Here is an 18,790-nt window from a genome sequence, read left to right as displayed (position 1 = left end):
ACTGTAGCTCTTCTGTGGATAAGCATTGGTACTGAAGATAGTACATTAGTCCTGGTGTTTTTAGCCCGGAAGACCTGGGCAAAGCAGGATAAGCATGCATTGCTACGAAGTGCATCTGAGTTTTGGAGCAGAGTCGGGGTAGATCATGTATGGTGGGAGGTAATGATCCCAATGCATAGATTCTTATTCTAGTTTTTTGAGGATGCTTTGGGGTCAGTTACTGTTCTCTTACCCGAAATAAGAAAAAGAAAAGAGGAATTGCAGTTTATTTGCAGGGAGATAATGAGCCTTAGTGAGTTGTATTTGGTGAAGTGCTTTGATATCACCTCAAAGGCATTCCTGAAACTTTACTCTCCATTCTCTGCCTAATGGGTTATATTTTGAAGTTGTGATCCAATTATTGCTAACATAGTATTTTAAATTCCCACTGTGCTGGGCACATTAACAAAAATCCCTTGAGTAGATCTGCCTCTGCGCACCTTGATTCTTGTTCGTTCACCATCTAGTATGTAAATATTTCTCTAGTGCTTTTTGTGTCCTAAACACTGTGGATGAAAATGATAGAAATACCTTTCAGCTTATGACTTTGCTCTGCTGCTTTCAGAGCACTGAGGAGTTTGTCTTCCTAAAAACGATAAACTAGCATTCTTATTAAGTTGCTATTAGAGTTTTATGGCCAGTGCTGCTATTGGTGGGCCCAGGGGATGTGAAATTTCCTGGCCATGAGTTTGAAAATGGTAAAATCTAATTAAAAACAAGCAGGCCAGGCGCAGTGACTCACACCTGTAATCCCAGCATTTTGGGAGGCCATGGTGGGTGGATCACCTGAGATCAGGAGTTTGAGACCAGCCTAGCCAACATGGTGAAACCCCATCTCTACTAAAAATACAAAAAATTAGCCAGGTGTGGTGGTGGGCGCCTGTAATCCCAGCGACTCAGGAGGCTGAGGCAGGAGAATCTCTTGAGCCTGGAAAGCAGAGGTTGCAGTGAGCCGAGATTGCACCATCGCACTCCAACCTGGGCAACAAGAGCTAAACTCCATCTAAAAAAAAAAAAAAAAAAAAACAGAGAGAGAAAGAAGGAAAGAAAGAAAAAAAAAAACCAAGGAAATCATAGTACCATAAGAGGAAAGAATGACATACTCCTACACTCCTGCAAGACATCCAGGATTACAGAAGACCAGACTGCCGGTTCCCGCTGGGATGATCACACTATAGCTGTGCTAGGGGACCACATCCCAGGTACACAAATAGGCCTGCCCTGTGTTTGTCTTATGGACTTGAGAGGAGAGGCTGCCCTTTTGAACACTTTCTTTTATTGGATAGACTTTACTGGTGCTTAGGTAGGGGCTAAAGTCAGAATAGATAATAGCCCTTCAGTCATAATCTTTTAAAAACTGGCTTTTCTGGCTCCAATTCTGAAATTACCCTGACACTGTAGTCTAAAGGATTAGAAAGCATGTTCTAAACCAGAGCTCCAGGAATCAGATGATACTGGTATTATCAATAAAAGAAGCCAGGGAACTAACAGGTACTTTTCTTTCCTCCCATTCTGGTTTCTGCATGTGTGGGTGTGTGGATCTTCCTCCTCCTCTTAACTTTTCCACTTAGAAATGAAACTGACCTTTTCTCTTCTTTTCTCCCAGACTCGCTCTTTGCTGAGCGTGTTTGAAGAAGATGCTGGCACCCTCACAGACTACACCAACCAGCTACTGCAGGCGATGCAGCGCGTCTATGGAGCCCAGGTATGCTGCCACCCCTCCCCTGAATGCCGCAGAGTGGGCATCCTCTCCCCTCATCCTGAACTTCCCTCAGAGGTTGAGAAATTGGAATCTGAAGAATATCATTTAAGACTTTGAAACAAAATCAGAATTGTTTTCTCACTGCTTTTCACCTCAAAAAACTAAGGACAGTCTGTTCTCATTGCTTAAGAAAGAGTGATTTTTCTGTAATTAGAACCGTTAGAGACGGATCACATACATGCTTCTAATTTTTTTTTTAATTCAACCCAATGGGAAACATTTGAGTCTCCTCTTCCTATTTGTGAATAAGTGGGTCCAGTATTTTGAGACATACTCTTTGTCTTTTTCATAAATGGGCAGTCTTAGATGACAGTGTGGGAGGGCAGAGATGTTTTTTCAACTGCTTCCTCTGAAAAGACTTGAGTCACAGTTCTGAAACTCGGGTGGCTTCTTTGTTTTGTGGAACAAATATCTCTGGTTTGCAAAACCATGCAAAAGAAGTTGCTGAGTAGCAAAAGTGAATCTTTTTAACGTCAAGAAGTGCCCATGTATGTTGCTTTCTGAGACAAGATTTATGAGTTACTTAAGAATAAAATGCTTTATGTTACAAAACATTGAACACATCACAATATTATGGTAACTGATCATTTTCATTATTGATTCCTTGCTGTCTTAAATCTTATGTGTTGATGTTTTTCTCATTAATAATCTCTTAAGGAATGTAGGTTGGGCATCCCAAATTTGAAAATCCAAAATCCGAAATGCTGCAAAATCTGTAACACACAAAGGAAACGCTCATTGGAGCATTTTGGAGTTTTGGATTTGGGATGCTCGACTGATACAGCAAATACTTCAAAATCTGAAAAAATCCAAAATCCTTCTGGTCCCAAGCATTTCAGATGCAGGATACTTCACCTATACCACATTCAGCAGTATATAGCTCTTACTAATCATATATAGTCATTTCTTATTTATTACATAGCTCCCCCACTCGTATTACTGCTCATTGTTTTATTTATTTATTTATTTATTTATTTATTTATTTATTTGAGACAGAGTCTCGCTCTGTCGCCCAGGCTGGAGTGCAGTGGCCGGATCTCAGCTCACTGTAAGCTCCGCCTCTGGGGTTTACGCCATTCTCCTGCCTCAGCCTCCCATGTAGCTGGGACTACAGGTGCCCACCACCGCGCCCGGTTAGTTTTTTGTATTTTTTAGTAGAGACGGGGTTTCACCGTGTTAGCCAGGATGGTCTCGATCTCTTGACCTCGTGATCCGCCCGTCTCGGCCTCCCAAAGTGCTGGGATTACAGGCTTGAGCCACCACGCTTGGCCTGCTCATTGTTTTATTAGTCATTTCCCATCGTATGGGAATAAGACTCAGTCCTTGCCATCGGGGAGATGATAGTTGGGTTGGGAGGCAGGCAAAGCAATCGTCAGAGAGCCTTAGAAGGGCCAGGAGAGGAGGGCCACCTAACCTAGTGGGGTTGTGCTGGTCACCCAACAGGAGGATGATTGTGAGGGTTGAGATTTCGTGAATACTCAATAGCATCCAGGAAGTTCCAGGGGCTTTTATGTTGATTATTTACATTCCCCTAACAACTCTGAGGTGGATATTGTTATTGTTACTATGCCTATGGTATTGGTCGGGAGACTTAAGGATGCTAATGGTGAGAAACTTGTCCAGGTGCACTCATTTAATTCATGGCAGAGCAAATCAGCTGAAGTCAAGCTGAGACTCTTCACTCCTAAGCATAGGGGAGGTGGCAGTAGAAGTGGAAAGAAGCAGCTGTACTTGAGAGGTATTTAGGAGGCGGCTTGGTGATTGATTGGGCGTGATGGGGCCAGGTGGTAAAGGATGAATCAAGAATGATGTTCAGGTATTCATCTGGAACGGCAGGGTGAATAGATGGGAGAAGACAGGAAGAGGAGCAGGGTGCGTGTGAGTGTGTGTGCGTGCCTATGAGTGCATAACTGTTACGGGGATGCCCAACTGTAATTCTCTGTGGAATCACTGATTTTGAGGAGTCCATGGGACATCATAGGGGGTAAAGAGATCTTGTTGAAAGTTCGGATCCAGAGTACAGGGCTGGAGATATAGACAGGCAAACTATGCAGTAATGTATAAGTGTAACTTATTAATTAGAACTAGCTTTGGGCTGGCCTGTAATCCCAGCACTTGGGAGGCCAAGATAGGAGGATTGCTTGAGGCCAGGAGTTCGAGACCAGCCTAGTTGATATAGTGAGGCCCTGTCTCTACACAAAATTTTTGTAAATATTAATAAAAGAACTAGTTTCTTTTTTTTAATTTTTAATTTTCAGAGACAGGGTCTTACTCCATCACCTAGGATGGAGTACAGTGGCATGGTTATAGCTCACTGTAGCCTCCAACTCCTGGGCTCAAGTAATCCTCCTGCCTCAGCCTCCTAAGTAGCTAGGACTGCAGGTGCACACCACCACACCCAGCTAATTTTTTTTCTTTTTAATTTTTGGTAGAGATAGGGTCTTACTATGTTGTCCAGGCTGGTCTCAAAATCCTGGCCTTGAGTGATCTGCCTTAGCCTTCTGAGTAGCTAGAACTAGTTTTAATGACCAAAAGAATTATGTGCTCATCTATGATTTTATGTTTTGTTAAGACAGTCAGAATTTAGAGGTATGAAAACTGTCAATTTTTAATTTGTTTTTGTATTTTTCCCTAAATATTCTAAATTTAAGAAAACAGGAATGCGGCCAGGCGCGGTGGCTCAAGCCTGTAATCCCAGCACTTTGGGAGGCCGAGACGGGCGGATCACGAGGTCAGGAGATCGAGACCATCCTGGCTAACACGGTGAAACCCCATCTCTACTAAAAAAAATACAAAAAAACTAGCCGGGCGAGGTGGCGGGCGCCTGTAGTCCCAGCTACTCGGGAGGCTGAGGCAGGAGAATGGCGTGAACCCGGGAGGCGGAGCTTGCAGTGAGCTGAGATCCGGCCACTGCACTCCAGCCTGGGCGACAGAGCGAGACTCCATATCAAAAAGAAAAAAAAAAAAAGAAAACAGGAATGTTCTTACTGGGCTTATACCTGAAATTGCTTGCTATTCAGCAATTTGTATTTTGTCACTAAGTGATTTGTCTCTTATTTAAGGCTTAAAAGCCCCAAGACATAAGAGACTTTGTCTCTGCCACTCGGAGGAGTCTCTGTTCTGCCTTTTGGTGTCTGTCAGAATCATTTACTCGGGAATATCCAAACACTGTCTCATGCATTTTTTTCTTTTGAGGCAGAAAACGACATTTTGCCAGCATTGAGTGGGTCTTTCATTACTAGAGGCTGTAACCCAGCTTTTAATGTGCAGCATATGATCATCACGTGGGTTCTCCTACTGGCCAGAAACCCTTCCTCCTGCCCCAGCGTTTCCTGCAGCAGTGGCTGGTGAAAATGTCTGGTTAGTGCTGCCAGATTCAAAGACAGAGTCAAGCAGTGATCGGCTGTGTTCGGATTGGCTGGGCCAGGGGCACTTAGTTTTTCAGGTTTATTTGAAAGCTTAGGGGTTTCGTTTTGTTTTTAATTGAAGAAAGAAATCTTTTCTGATTCCTTTTTTGATCTGTTTTCATATATATATTTTAAGATAGTGTATTTCTCAGAGTTTTCATTCAAGTTTTTTCCCCTAAAGTTATGTTTTCTTTTTTTTTTTTTTTTTTTTTTTTTTTGAGACGGAGTCTCGCTCTGTCGCCCGGGCTGGAGTGCAGTGGCCGGATCTCAGCTCACTGCAAGCTCCGCCTTCCGGGTTTACGCCATTCTCCTGCCTCAGCCTCCCGAGTAGCTGGGACTACAGGCGCCCACCACCTCGCCCGGCTATTTTTTGGATTTTTTACTAGAGATGGGGTTTCACCGTGTTAGCCAGGATGGACTCGATCTCCTGACCTCGTGATCCGCCCGTCTCGGCCTCCCAAAGTGCTGGGATTACAGGCTTGAGCCACCGCGCCCGGCCAGTTATGTTTTCTTGGTTTCATTGCACGTTATTCCATAAATATTTTACACCTAGGCATGTTGAATTTGATTGATACTGTTTTATTATTTCGTCTTTAAAAAGAGACTCTCCATAAGATACAGGTTTTCATTATATTTCCAAAGCAGGCGTATGCTGCTGATAAATGATAAGTGTTCATAAAACATATTTTAATCAGACTACACAGTAAATTTCTGGATGCTGATTTTGCGAATGCCCTTCAGAGACCTTAGTTTTAGAAAGAGGAAGAACAAGAAAATCTAGAGGAAAACTTCTATGAGCAGTTTTGCTGATTGTGGCTAGTTTGGGGAAATTTTAAATTTTGTTTGGCTTAACCTCTAGAATGAAACTATAGGCTCTAAGCTGTTTTCGGCATCTTACAGTAGTCCCTGGAGTCACATCTGGTAATAGTCCATTGTGGTTTCTTTGAATGAAAGAAGCAGTATACCTTTCCAATGCATTAACAGAGAAGAGCCTGGTTACTTAGAATACTCTGTTTTTCAAACTATTGGCTAAATAAGTTAACAACTTCGGTTATATCTAAATAGATGCATATGCATATATATTCAGTTAATTTTGCTCAAATTTTGCATTCAACACATTGGAATTTATTTTCATTCTTTATCTCAGCCTGTAGAGAGGTTTAAAGAGGTTTACAATTTTCTAATCTTTTAAAATGGATTTGTTAGGGGCTTACCGTGAAATTTATTTAGGTCATCTTGCTTCTCCTCTCAGCTGCTGTACTGAGAAAGTGGGGGCAGGGGTAATCATGTTCCTGGCTGGCAGGACAGGAAGACTGTCCCCAGCAGTATTCATGAAACCTGTCAACCCTTGTAACCTGGCGTTCTCTTCCACCAGATGACAAACCTATGTAGTTGCTAACTTCAGTCTGTATGAGATTTTTTATTTTGTTTTTGCTTTTTTTTTTAAAAGTAAATTTGGGATAGAATTTTTTTGAAGTGAGAACCATGATTAAGATTCTCACTTTCCTTCAGCAAAGCAGGTTTAATTTAACACAGCTACATGTCTGCAGTTGTTCTTAACCAAAGCTTTCAGAACACAGAACTACTGATCCTAAAAGCTGATCTTAAAACTCCTGATCTTAAAAGCCTGGACTGGAGGTGGGACTAGTATTTTCTCAAACTGGGGTAAAGACAGTGGGAGGGAATAGGAGTAAAGTATGCATAATTTGGTGTTATAAAGAAGAAAATACTTTTCTTTAGAATGATGATATAGATACCTAGCTAAACAAGTGAATGTACTGACTGGGAAACCAAATGAGAGTAGTGAGCATCCAGGAGTGTAAGCTTGTCATGGGGGAAGGAGAAGCACATGGGAGGCAGATCAGGGTCAGAGCTGCGTGTTTTAGTGGTGAAAATAGTGGCCTTTCTTAGGCACATAAAAGTGCCACACAATAGGCTGGGCACTCAGCTTTCACAGCAGAGGAGAGGTCTTTGTATAGTATGTACTTACAGATGAGGAAGCCAAGACTCAGAGAGGTTAAGTAGCTTGCCTAAGGTCACACAGCTGATGAGTGGCAGAACTAGAATTTCAAACCCAGATCTTTGACTGCAAAGCCTACACTCACTCTTAACCACTATGCTTGCTCTCCTGACACGCTAGCCACCACGGATGGCAGCAGAGGCCAAAGAAGTGTAAGCTTTTAGAGGCTCCTCTTGTCATTATGGAAGAACCACCCCTGTTTATCAGCCCACCGCTTTGTAATATGTTAGAGGCAGGATCCAGTTCCTTTTTGTATCACGGAGTAACTTTCTTGGTTTCATTAGTTTTTGTCCATAAATGTTCTAATCAGTGTGTTTTAGCAGCCCTGAAAACCAGTCACGTTGAGGCTTATCTGACAGAGACTGACAGGAGGTACATATGTAGCTGAAGGTCGGAGGGAGCCAAGGGCCTGAGTGGCTCTTGGAAACGACTTCATAGACCTGGGTCCTGCACTTGGTCTGCACGTGGGATCTGCAGCTCTCCCTCATGCCTGCATTGGTGGCTTTCAGCTAGCAATCTAAAAGCTATTGCGTTCAGATTATTCTGGACTCGGCTCATTCATTCAGGTACAGGAGTTAAGTGTGTGAGCTTGGACTTCACAGATCTGAGTTCCAGTCTTGGCTCAGCCGCTTGCTGTGTAACCTTGGGCAGGTCAAGCCATCAGTTGATTGCCTGAGTTTCCTTATCAGCTAAACAGAGGCCATAAGAATACCCACCTCGGAGGTTCTTGTGAGTGAATCGCGTTAATACCTGTAAAATGCTAAGATCAGTCTCTGCTCACAGAGTGCTCTCGGTGTGAACAGAACCGTCTTCTGTTTTATGATAATAGTTACGATGGCACTGTTCACTGGCACTGTTATTTGGGTTAAATAGAAGTTTAGTCGTCTCATCCTTTCTTGAAGGAACAGCAGTATTTGCCGTCTTTGCCTCCTCGCCAGACATTTGATATTTGTTCCTCAAGCCTCCTCAGTCTGGGCTTGGCCTCACCTTGCATGGGAGGCTGCTTAGTGCCTGGCTCACAGCCTCTCTCCACTCTGCCCGTGGGCAGCATCTGATTCTGCTAACAACACCCGCCTTGAGACTGTCTTCCATCGGTTCCTCTGACAGGCTGTCTCCTGGCCCCCTTCTGGGCTCTGCCCCTTGTTCTTGGTGGTTCTATGGTGGTTGCTATGTGTCCCTGAAGTCTTGGTGTCCTGCACAATTCCTTTGGAATCCTTCTCTGGTGAGTCTCTGTTCACTCCCTGGGTAAGATCACTTTAGCAACTGCCTGGCCATTTCTGAATCCTTTTCTAGCCCTTGCCACTTTCCGAACTCTGGGTCTTTATTCAAAACAGCGTTTGCCTGTTGTCACTGTGCAGAGTTAGCTTTAGCTCTTCCCTGGGCGGTTGCAGTTCCTGTCATCAGGAAGACGTCTTCCCCCTTTAATTCTTCTCCACATCGCAGCTGGATTACTTCAAACCTTCCTGTCACCTCCTCATCTTCAGACGCCTCTGTGGCTCTCTGTAACCACAAGGAAAAGCGTAAAGTCCTCAGCAAGGCACGCTAAATCCTTCATAAGCTGCCTATCAGCCTGCTCCTCTCATTTTGTTTCTGGCTGTTCCAGAACATGCCAGATCCTTTGCACACCTTCCACTCTGCTGTGCCGCTCCTGCTGCCTGTTTCTTTATCAACCCCTTGCCCTGGCCTCTGAGGCTGACTGCGAGCCTGACAAAGTTTCTCTGACACCTTTTCTTCCTTCCTTCTCTCCCTTCCTGGCCGCAGTGCCCTTGCCCTTCACCACTGTGCCCAAATGCCTCATACGCTTGTTGGTCAGAGCACGTAAGACATAGTAACGGGGTTTCCTGGTCCCTTCGTGGACTCTGAGCTCCCAGAGCTCGGAGTTAGATGTTGCCAGTGCCCTACACCATGTCTGGCCCCAGTCAGTGTTTGGTGGGTAGCAGTCTGGCCTCATAGGTGTTGAATGAAGGGACTGAATTTGGGACAGCCCCACCTAAAAGCAAGGACATCTCACAGCACTTTTTTGTCATTTCCAAATCCATATCCCCTCCTCAGTTCCTTGGCTGAAGGCACCGTTCTCCATCTGGCCTTCCACGTGGGCAGCACAGTTCTCTCTGCCTCCCACGACCTCCTCACTCACCGCACCCTGCTGTTTCTGCCTCAGGAACACCTCTGTGCCCTGCTCTGCACTGTGTGCCTCAGGCTCAGACCCTTGTTTATCTCAGCTTCTCCAAGTGGCCTCCTGATCAGTCCCCCTCATCTGTTCTCTCTCCCCCGTCAGTGTTTTCTTCCCACCACCACCACTCCTGGTTTCCTTCCGCCAGTGCCTGAGCTTCTCATGCTCCTGCCCGAGTTCCTCAGTGCTTCCCCACTGCCCCTGGAATAATGTCCAGGTCCAGCAGGCATCCCCTGTGGCCTGCCTCGCATGAAACGCTCCAGACACGTTCTTGCCACGCCCCTTACTCCTCCCTGTGTGCATCCTGCCTCGAGGGCTCCTGAACTAGTGCGACCCATGACCTCCAGCTTGGTGGCAAACACTGGGTGCTGAATGTGACTTTGAACCTCTTAGCTCTAGGCAACATTTCCAGCCAAGTAGTTGGTATAGATCAATGTGGATTTCCTCCACCCAACTCTCTAGCCTCTCCGTTCATAGTCACATGGATGCTGCTGCGCACAGAGGCCCCCGGGGGTTTCAGGTGACAGCTGCAGTTAGTTCGCTTTCTGTGCCACAGAAAGATAAACATTCCTCTGCCAGATGCCCAGTTTTCCTTTCGGGCTTGCTAGCCACTTGACTTTCTGCCTTGGCAACAGCCCTGGGAGGTTGTGTTGAGCGTGGGAGATGCCGTCAGCAAATCCTCCTCAGGGTGTCCTTTCGAGGCTTCTCACGAAGTGGTGCATAGTATAAATGGCAGCCAGAGCGGCCCGGAGTGCCCAGAACAGTGCTGCTCATGGAACTCCATTGAGAATTCCCATTGTAGGCCACCTCTTTTGCTCTCCTACCCCTAGAAAAGTGTGGGACTTAGCTTCGTATCTCTGGGCCCTTCAAGTCCTGCCCACCTGAGTGTTGAGTAGGTACAATTTTGGGCTTTAGATTGGAATAGCATAATAGTCAGAATATGGGCTTTTGATTTCGAGTCCTGCATTGAGCTGTTGCCTGCCAGTCACTAGTCACTGGCTTTAGAAAGTTACTTATCCTTTCTGAAGCGTCGTCTCCTCATTTACAAAATGGAAATGATAATAGCGTCTACTTCATGGTGCACTGTGAGGATTAAATGTGATGATATATGAAAAACATTTAACAGCAACATCAAGTACTTGGGACAGACTCAGGGTTAGCAGCTGTCTTTATTGATGGTATTGCTAATATTTACTCCTCACTCAGGCTCCAGTTTTGCAAGTCCTGTTGCAGAGATATTTTTGCAAGCTTACCTCACAGGTCACAGGGCGTGGATTAATTAGCTGATGTTGGTAAAGCATTTCCTACAACCTTTGCGTACAGTAGAGTAAGTATGAGTAAGATTCAAGTTGATCTCGTTTGAAAGACGTTTCACACAGTGTGCTCTGTTCAGGGCAGGTGGCAGGCTGCGTTGTAAGCATGTTGGTTTTCGATGAACTCATACTGGCTACACAGAATCGTAGCTGGCCTTGCAGCCTGAAATATCTCACTAGGAAAACGCGCAGCATTTTCAAATGGTATTTCTAGGAGCGACCCGGAGAGTCTCGTTGTTCGAAGTCGTTTTGGAAGGCAGCTGTTGTGTGTTGCACACTGTGCCCCTTCTTCCCTGAGCAGAGGTGGAGCTGTGTGGCTCTGTGGGTGGCACATGTGTGCCCTCCCCTTGAGCTTTGGGTACAGCCTGATGCTGGCAGTTCCCTGGAAAGTCTTTCCATTACATTCGGAGCACTTGCCAGTAAGCTCTGAGGAAGAATTCTAGCGGCCCATGGTCCTTGCTTGTTTGGAAGGACTGAAGGGTGAGTATATGTGTTGACAAGTCTCTGAAGGAGGCATATATGGGGAAGTGACATATCAGAGTTGACTAAAATAAAGAAAAGAATGAATTAGAAGAGTAGAAGCTCCTGGGATCTGAAATGTGTAGCTTAAGAGAGCCTCATGCAGAGGGTGTGGCAAAAGAATGGGTCTTTGAGACATCTGATGACAAAGCAGGATCAGTAATCCATGGCTCTTGGGCCAGCATCTTATTTTTGTAAATAAAGTTATATCAGAATGAAGCAACATTTACTTGTTTACATGTTATTTCTGGCTTCTTTTGTGCTACAAAGCAGAGTTGAATCGTGGCAAAGACCATATGGCCCACAAGCCAAAAATATTTACTCTCTGGCTCCTTACAGGATAAGTTTGCCCGCTCCAATGTAAAGCAGAGGCGTCTCCTCTCCTGCCTTGTAGTAGAACTTGGGATCTTAGTAGCATTTGGGAGTGTGGATTTTAGAATCGGACAACTCCAGGTTCACATCCCAGCCCTGCCACTCATCAGCTGTGTAGCCGTGCACAGGTGGCGTAACCTCTCAGTGCTTCAGTTTCTTCATCTATAAAATTGAGTTGTTAATTAGAACCTGCTTTACAGGGTCATTGGAATTAGATGAGGTCGTGCATAGAATGCATTTAACATAGGGTCTGGCATGAATTAAGCCTCCTGTGAATGTCGGCTGCTGTTACAATGATTCTGGGGGTCTGCAAATCGTGTTCCACATGGTGCTGCTCTCAGGCAGATGCCAAGGTAGCTTGAATGAATCCACCTGCTGCTAACTCAGGAAGGAGGAGCACGAGATTTTCAGTCATTGCCGATTATCAGCCCAGTGAGTGAGATAAGACCTTTGTTCCCATGCACTCTGATCTTCAAAACAACACTGCTAAAGATGGTTGACAGGTAGTAGGCCCTGGCCAGTTGCTTCGTATTTTATTTCATTTGTGATGTTTCCTTGTATGGTTAGGAAGGATTTTTCCCCACACCCCATGGTTTCAGGTATTGTTTTAAACTTGGAATTTAGATGAATCTTCTAACCTTGTTCATTCATTCATTCATTCATTCATTCATCAAACGTTTGCTGAGAGCTTGCTGTGTGCTAAGAACTGTTGGACGTTCCTGTCTAAATGAAGGACATTGTGCTTGTGGCTTTGTCCGCTTGCTGGATTCTTGACTATGTGGCTAGAAGTCACATTTCTGGTTAGTTTTGAAAGAGGTCGAACACCAGTAGGATGTCAGAGCCAGGCACTTTTGTTGTATTTGTCTGATTTTTTTCTGAGGAAAAAGAGCCACATTTCCTGGTCTATTAATGTCTGTTCCTTAGAGCAGAGCAGGAAGTCAGGGAACAGGTTGGCCAGTCATCCGCAAAGAGGGCCAAAAAAAGGTAGGATTTGGCTCTGCTGTATTCTGCCAAATAGGACTGGGAAAAATAAAATAAGCTCCCGCAGAGCTCAGGACTTAGCCTGAAATGAACAACCACCCCAGGAGAAATAGCCAGTGGAGGCCGAGGCCAAGAAGGTAGGCCAGTGTCCTCCCATCATCTGTGCCACGTCAGACCCAGTGGCTCTGCTCCTTAGGAATAAACCCTGAATCTTAAGCTTTAACTGAGCTTTAGAAATGTAACACAAATTTTCTAGGTTGCCCACATCAGTGGTAGGAGGATAGTGGTAGAAAACCGCGGTGTAGCCAGAGATTAGAGGAATAAACAAGAGGAGAGGAAAATGAGCAGTATGGGCCTGTGAAAATGGCACAAAACAGGCCTCCTAGGGTATCGCAGCCCTTGAAGAGTAGGGCTTCCTTGGGTTTTCTGGGACAGTAGGTTTAGCTGTGCTGCTGTTACCATGCATCATTGCCAGCGAGTGTTCTAAGCCTGGTGGAATCTGACCTTGTCATATGTTGCTTCGGTCCCCGCTGTGCTTCCGGTATGTGTGAGCATGGGCCCCAGGAGCCTGCACACCTTCCCACTGCCTCACTCCCAGCCTGATCTCGCCTCCAAGCGCACAGCTCTTGCTCCAGCCGCGCCCCACTTCAGAGCCGTTCAGGCAGACAGTGCACTTCCACGTGCTGGCGCCTCCTAGAAAGCTCGTCCCCATGGCTGACTCCTAGTCTGTCTTCAGGAGCCTGCTTAAAACATCTCTTCCCTGGAGACTGTCTGTCAGAGCCTCCCAACACAGCCAGTATTTTTATTTTGCAGTTCTCATCACACTTGTAACTGTTTTTTTGATGCCTGCTTCCGTAAAAAGCCCCATGAGGACAGGGACTGTGCCCTTGTTGAATGTCTGGCACATTATAATTGCTCACTACATTTCTTTATGGACTGAATGACCAAAAGGAGCAGTCATTTGTAAAGGGTTAAAAAATAAAATAGCAAACTTTAACCTTTTGATTTGTTTTGATCTTGTTTTCCGAATGTCTGAACAAAACATTTTATTATTTGACAGGCACACACATATTCTTTCTTCTTTTTTTTTTAGCTACATCTGCTGGAAAGGGATGTTTTTTATCTTTTGTAATTTTTTTTTTTTTTTTTTTTTTTTTTTTTTTGGAGACAAGATCTCACTCTATCACCCAGGCTAGAATACAGTGGCACAATGATGGGTTCCTGCAGCCTCAACCTCCTGGGCTTAAGGGGTCTTCTTGCTTTAGCCTCTTGAGTAGCTGGGACTACAGGTGCATGCCATCCTGCCTGGATAATTAAATTTTTTTTTATTTTTACAGAGATGGAGTTTTACTGTGTTGCCTAGTCTGGTCTCAAACTCCTGGTCTCAAGTGGTCTTCCTGCCTCAGTCTCCCAAAGTACTAGGATTGTAGGTGTGCACCACTGGACCCAGCCAATATTACTTTTTAAGGGATTCTCAGAGATGGCATTTTTCGTGACTTTGTATACATTAGACTAATCTTACTTGCTTTTTCTCTTCTCTCCACAGAATGAGATGTGCCTGGCCACACAACAGCTTTCTAAGCAACTGCTGGCATATGAAAAACAGGTAACTTGGTGTTTATGTGGCCTGTGATGCTGCTCTGTTCAGGACTTTCTTAAGTGGAATTATCCAGAGGCATCCTTAGAGACTTAAATTATTTGTTTCATTTTCTTCATAGTTTTTTGTCTTTTCTTTTCCCTTCCATTGATGTATTGAAACCAGTGATTTTCCCACAGTGTTTATGAGGTATTCTAATTAGCCTCTAGAAGTAATTAACTGCCATTGAGGGTTCCAAATCTTCAAGGGACTACAAGTGAATCAACATTAGCAACTCCAGGAAATGAACACTCAAAATAAAAAAAATATGTTTGGCAGAAAGGAATGGCCAGGGAGGGTCAGATGAGTGCACCCAGGGGGCAGGACGAAGGGGATAGCTGTGACTCCCTCTTCAGGTAGACACTTCTGACAGGACGTGCTCTTGGAGAAGAGAGGACGTCGGTGTGGAGGGTAGTGTTCCGCAGGTGATGCTTCGTGCTGAATTCCCTGGCATTCACTTAACACCTGCTCCTTTATTCTTTGGTCTTAGAACTTTGCTCTTGGCAAAGGTGATGAAGAAGTAATTTCAACACTCCACTATTTTTCCAAAGTGGTGGATGAGGTAAGATAGCAACATAGAAAATTTGTATTTGATTCTTTCTTGAACTTTGTTTTGTTGTTATTTTGGCCCACTTTCCATTTTTAAATATCTACTTAAATATCTGAGAAGGTATCTCAACTTGTTGATCTTCCAAGGCTCCTTTCATAGAATAGGTTGCACACTATTACATTTGTTTCTGGTTTGAGGGGAAAGGCTGCAATATATATGAAGAATAGACCAAAAGAAAGATTTCTGAGAATTCAGTTTCCAAAGGAGAGTATATTAGTTTCTCAGATTGCCATAACAAATTACCATGAATAGGTAGCTTCAAACAACAGAACTTTATCCCCTCCCAGTGTGCTGGAGGCCAGAAGGTTGAAGTCAAGGTGCTGGCAGGACCACACTCCCTCCATTGGCTCCGGGGAGAATCCTCATGCATCTTTTGGTGGCTCCAGGTGTTCCTTGGCTGTGGCAGCATCACTCCAGTCTGGCTTTACATTCCCCCTACCCCTCATGTTTTTCCTCTTCCATGTCTTCTCTTCTTATATAGACACTTGGCATTGGATTTAGTGACAGTCCAGGATGATCTCATTTCCAGATCCTTCATTACATCTGCAAAGACTCTTTTTTTCAAATATTCACATGTTCTCGGTGGTCATATCTTTTAGGGGAGGGGCACAGTTCAACCCACTACAAAGGGTTTATTTTTATGGGTTTTTTATTATTTTTTAATTTTGTAGAGATGGCCTTTTGCTTTATTGCCCAGGCTGGCCTCGAACTGTGGCCTCAAAGGATCCTCCTGTCTAAGCCTCCCAAAGTGCTGGGGTTACAGACATGGGCCACCATGCCTAGCTTACTACAAAGGGTTTAATACAACTGTTCTTATAGCTATATTGTACAGTACATTTGGAATATTTGTAAAAAAAAAAAAAAAAAAAAGAAAGAAAAAACAAAACCAGGTATTATAGGAAAAGTGCATAAATTCTAATTGTAAAAAACATAAGAACTCAGATGTTACTAGTGCTGGACAGAACTCTGCAAAATTAGGTAGATATAAATAGTTCCATCTTTTAAGGAGTTTTGAATACTCAGAAAATCATAACAAAGAATAAATATAAAGGAATGTGCAGATGCCATTTAATTGACCAGTTATTAATCTACAGTAGATACCGTCTTTGGTTTACAAAATGAGAAACTAACATTCATATAAAAGTGTACTGATTGCATTTTTGTTTATTCAACAAACCAGTGCAACAAGCCATTATTTATTCAACAAACATTTATTGATGACCTCCTATTTAGCAGACGCTGTTCCAGGCACTGGGGATATAAAAGTGAACACGTCATATGGTTTTTATTGGACGTTGTCCTCTACCCTACTAAACAGTAGGAAAAAGACAAACTTGTTCTCTTTCTATACTTTCAGCACTCGGCACACTTTGGTTACCAAAAAGTGTGGGTTTTCCCCACATCAAGCAATTCTGTGACACTAGCTGACTGTTTTACAATTGAACTCAATTCCGACATATCTACCTGGAGATAGCCTCAGATCCCACAAGTTAAGGGCATGATCCCACCAGACTACCCCCTCCCCCACACTTCAGATGCCAATTGCAAGTCCAGGCCTCTGGTACTTCTGACAAACCAGCTATAAACTGGGGGTTCCTGCAACATCCCCCTGGGCTTTGATTATTTGCTAGAATGACTCACAAATCAGGGAAACACTTAAATTTACCAGTTTATTTTAAAGGATATTACAGAGGACACAGATGAACAGCCAGATGAAGTGATACATAGGGCAAGGTACAGGGGAGGCGGCATGGAACTTCCATGCCCTCTCTGGGGACGTCACCCTTCTGGGCACTGCCAGGTGTTTAGCGACCTGGAAGCTCTCCAAAGCCTGCAGTTCAGGCATTTTTATTGGCAGCTTCATCACATAGATGTGATCAGCCTCTGGCTCTCTCCCATTCCTGGAAGACGGGGTGGGGCTGAAAGCTCCAAACTTGTAATCATGGTTTGGTGTTTCTGGTGACCAGCCCCTATCCTGGAGGCCACCAGGAGTTGCCTCATCAGAACAAAAGACACTCCCATCACCCAGGAAATTCCAAAGGATTAGGAGCTGTGTGTCAGAAACTGGGGTCAAAGACCAAATATTATAACAAAATATGTTCCTAGCACCCCTATTGCTCAGGAAATTACAAGGGTTTTAAGAGCTCTATGCCAAGAACTGGGGGCAAAGACCAAACACATATTTTTTATTATATCATGAGCTCACATGCACTGCTGTGGCTCTCTCTCAAATGTGTTGAAATGGATAAAAGGTACATAGAAGATGTAATTATAGAGGAGCAAAAGTGATTTTTGGAAGGTGGGAGAAGAGTGTTTCTTGATTAACAGTGGAAAGATAAGCCAGGGCAGGAAGCAATGGACTGCACCCCGAAGTCACATGTGTCGTTGAGAAGAGAGCTGCTAAGGAAATGCGGTTAGTTGTCGAAACCCCGGAAGCAAGATTTCCAGTTTAAAATATTTACTGAGAACCACGTTGTTATGGGCAGGAATGATGATTGTTTTAGTAGGGAGTGAATAGTTCCCAAAGGATGGAAGTGTGGTTTTTATTTTTTTATTTTTTGAGATAGAGTTTTGCTTTTGTTGCCCAGGCTGGAGTGCAATGGCACGATCTTGGCTCACCGCAACCTCTGCCTCCCAGGTTCAAGCGACTCTCCTGCCTTAGCCTTCCCAAGCAGCTGGGATTACAGGCATGCGCCACCATGCCCAGCTAATTTTGTATTTTTAGTAGAGACAGGGTTTCTCCATGTTGGTCAGGCTCGTCTTGAACTCCTGACCTCAGGTGATCTGCCCGCCTCAGCCTCCCAAAGTGCTGGGGTTACAGGTGTGAGCCACCGCGCCCGACTGAAAGTGTGGTTGCTACAGGTAGTATCGTGGCGCCCTGGAAGGTTAGCTCTGCAAGGAGTTTCCAAACAAACCTTTTGATGTAAAGACCCAAAGAGTAAAAGCAGTTAGCCCAAGTGGGGCCTAGATCTGGGAAGAAGAGAGTAACTTTTGGGGCTGTTTTCTCTACCTGGGCCTAAACCAGGTTGAAAAAATTTTAAGGCAAGTTATTTGACTCAGAAATTAAAGGAGAGTTCAACAAAAAGTAGAGATTTATGTGGCTTATATCTAATAGAATGCATTAGAATGAGATCTTCCATGTTATAAGTCACACAGAGATTTCCATGCATGGTGATTTCCCTAAAAGCAGAGTTTCTGGACCACTTCAAGTGCACCTGAGACAGGATGTCATCATCATTAGAGTCCACTGATTGAAGACCAAGCACATATGCCAGGCACACTGCTCTGAGTGTGTCCTGTTCATGTCACTATCTTGTCCTCACATGTCTTAGCCATGCAAGGGAGATGCTGTTGTCCCCATTTTCTGTATGGCAATGCTAAAGTGGTGAGAGGTGGTGCGTGCCCCTTCCGTTCTCAGTGAAGGTGCTCTGGTCAGTAGTGATTAACCTGTACAACTCACAGTTCAAAAGCCCTACGTTAAAAGCTGATGACATAACCCCCTTCATTCTTGGGGAGGAAATGAGTGGCTGGAAAATGTACCATTTCTGAAGTGCATAACCATTGGAAAGCCACTTAATCTTTCTGAGTTTTGGTTTCTCCATCTTATATGGCATCAGAAAGGCCCACTTAATTGGGCCGTTATATTGATTGAATTAAATAATGTCTATCAAAGCGTCCAGCACAGAGCCTGTTAACTGTTAATGAAACACAGTACCTTTCTTATAGAAGTCATTCTGGAAAAGTAGTCAGCACGTTCTGTTCTAAAGGCAGTTACTGGCATGGCTGTCTTCTCGTGTTACCCCCAAAATATAGCTGTCATGCTTCGACTTGGTTGAGCGATAGGGAAAGTGTTAACAGCTTGCCCCGGTGCTACCTGGCCTGGCAAATGGTTGACCTTAGGCAAGTCTTTAAGCTTATAAGAGTGGCCTCTGAGGCCGGGTGTGGTGGCTCAAGCCTG

The 18,790-nt window shown here is 44.4% G+C and overlaps 1 protein-coding gene across 4 annotated transcripts in view; it reads left to right on the top strand.

Annotated features, from left to right (window-relative positions):
* Positions 1–18,790, top strand: part of APPL2 (adaptor protein, phosphotyrosine interacting with PH domain and leucine zipper 2) — a 62,124-nt gene that overhangs the window by 5,259 nt on the left and 38,075 nt on the right. For 3 of the 4 annotated variants that reach the window (XM_008004504.3, XM_073021053.1, XM_008004507.3), the window contains exons 2-4: positions 1,646–1,744; positions 14,133–14,192; positions 14,713–14,784. In XM_008004504.3, coding sequence (XP_008002695.1) covers positions 1,646–1,744; positions 14,133–14,192; positions 14,713–14,784 — 231 coding nt within the window. The remainder of the gene's footprint in view (positions 1–1,645; positions 1,745–14,132; positions 14,193–14,712; positions 14,785–18,790) is intronic. The other variant, XM_073021052.1, reaches the window with a different exon arrangement.

This window comes from Chlorocebus sabaeus, chromosome 11 (genome assembly GCF_047675955.1).
Source record: "Chlorocebus sabaeus isolate Y175 chromosome 11, mChlSab1.0.hap1, whole genome shotgun sequence".
NCBI classification, from domain to species: domain Eukaryota; kingdom Metazoa; phylum Chordata; class Mammalia; order Primates; family Cercopithecidae; genus Chlorocebus; species Chlorocebus sabaeus.
Note: the sequence above shows the minus strand (reverse complement) of the source record. Positions and strands in the feature narration are given on the sequence as shown.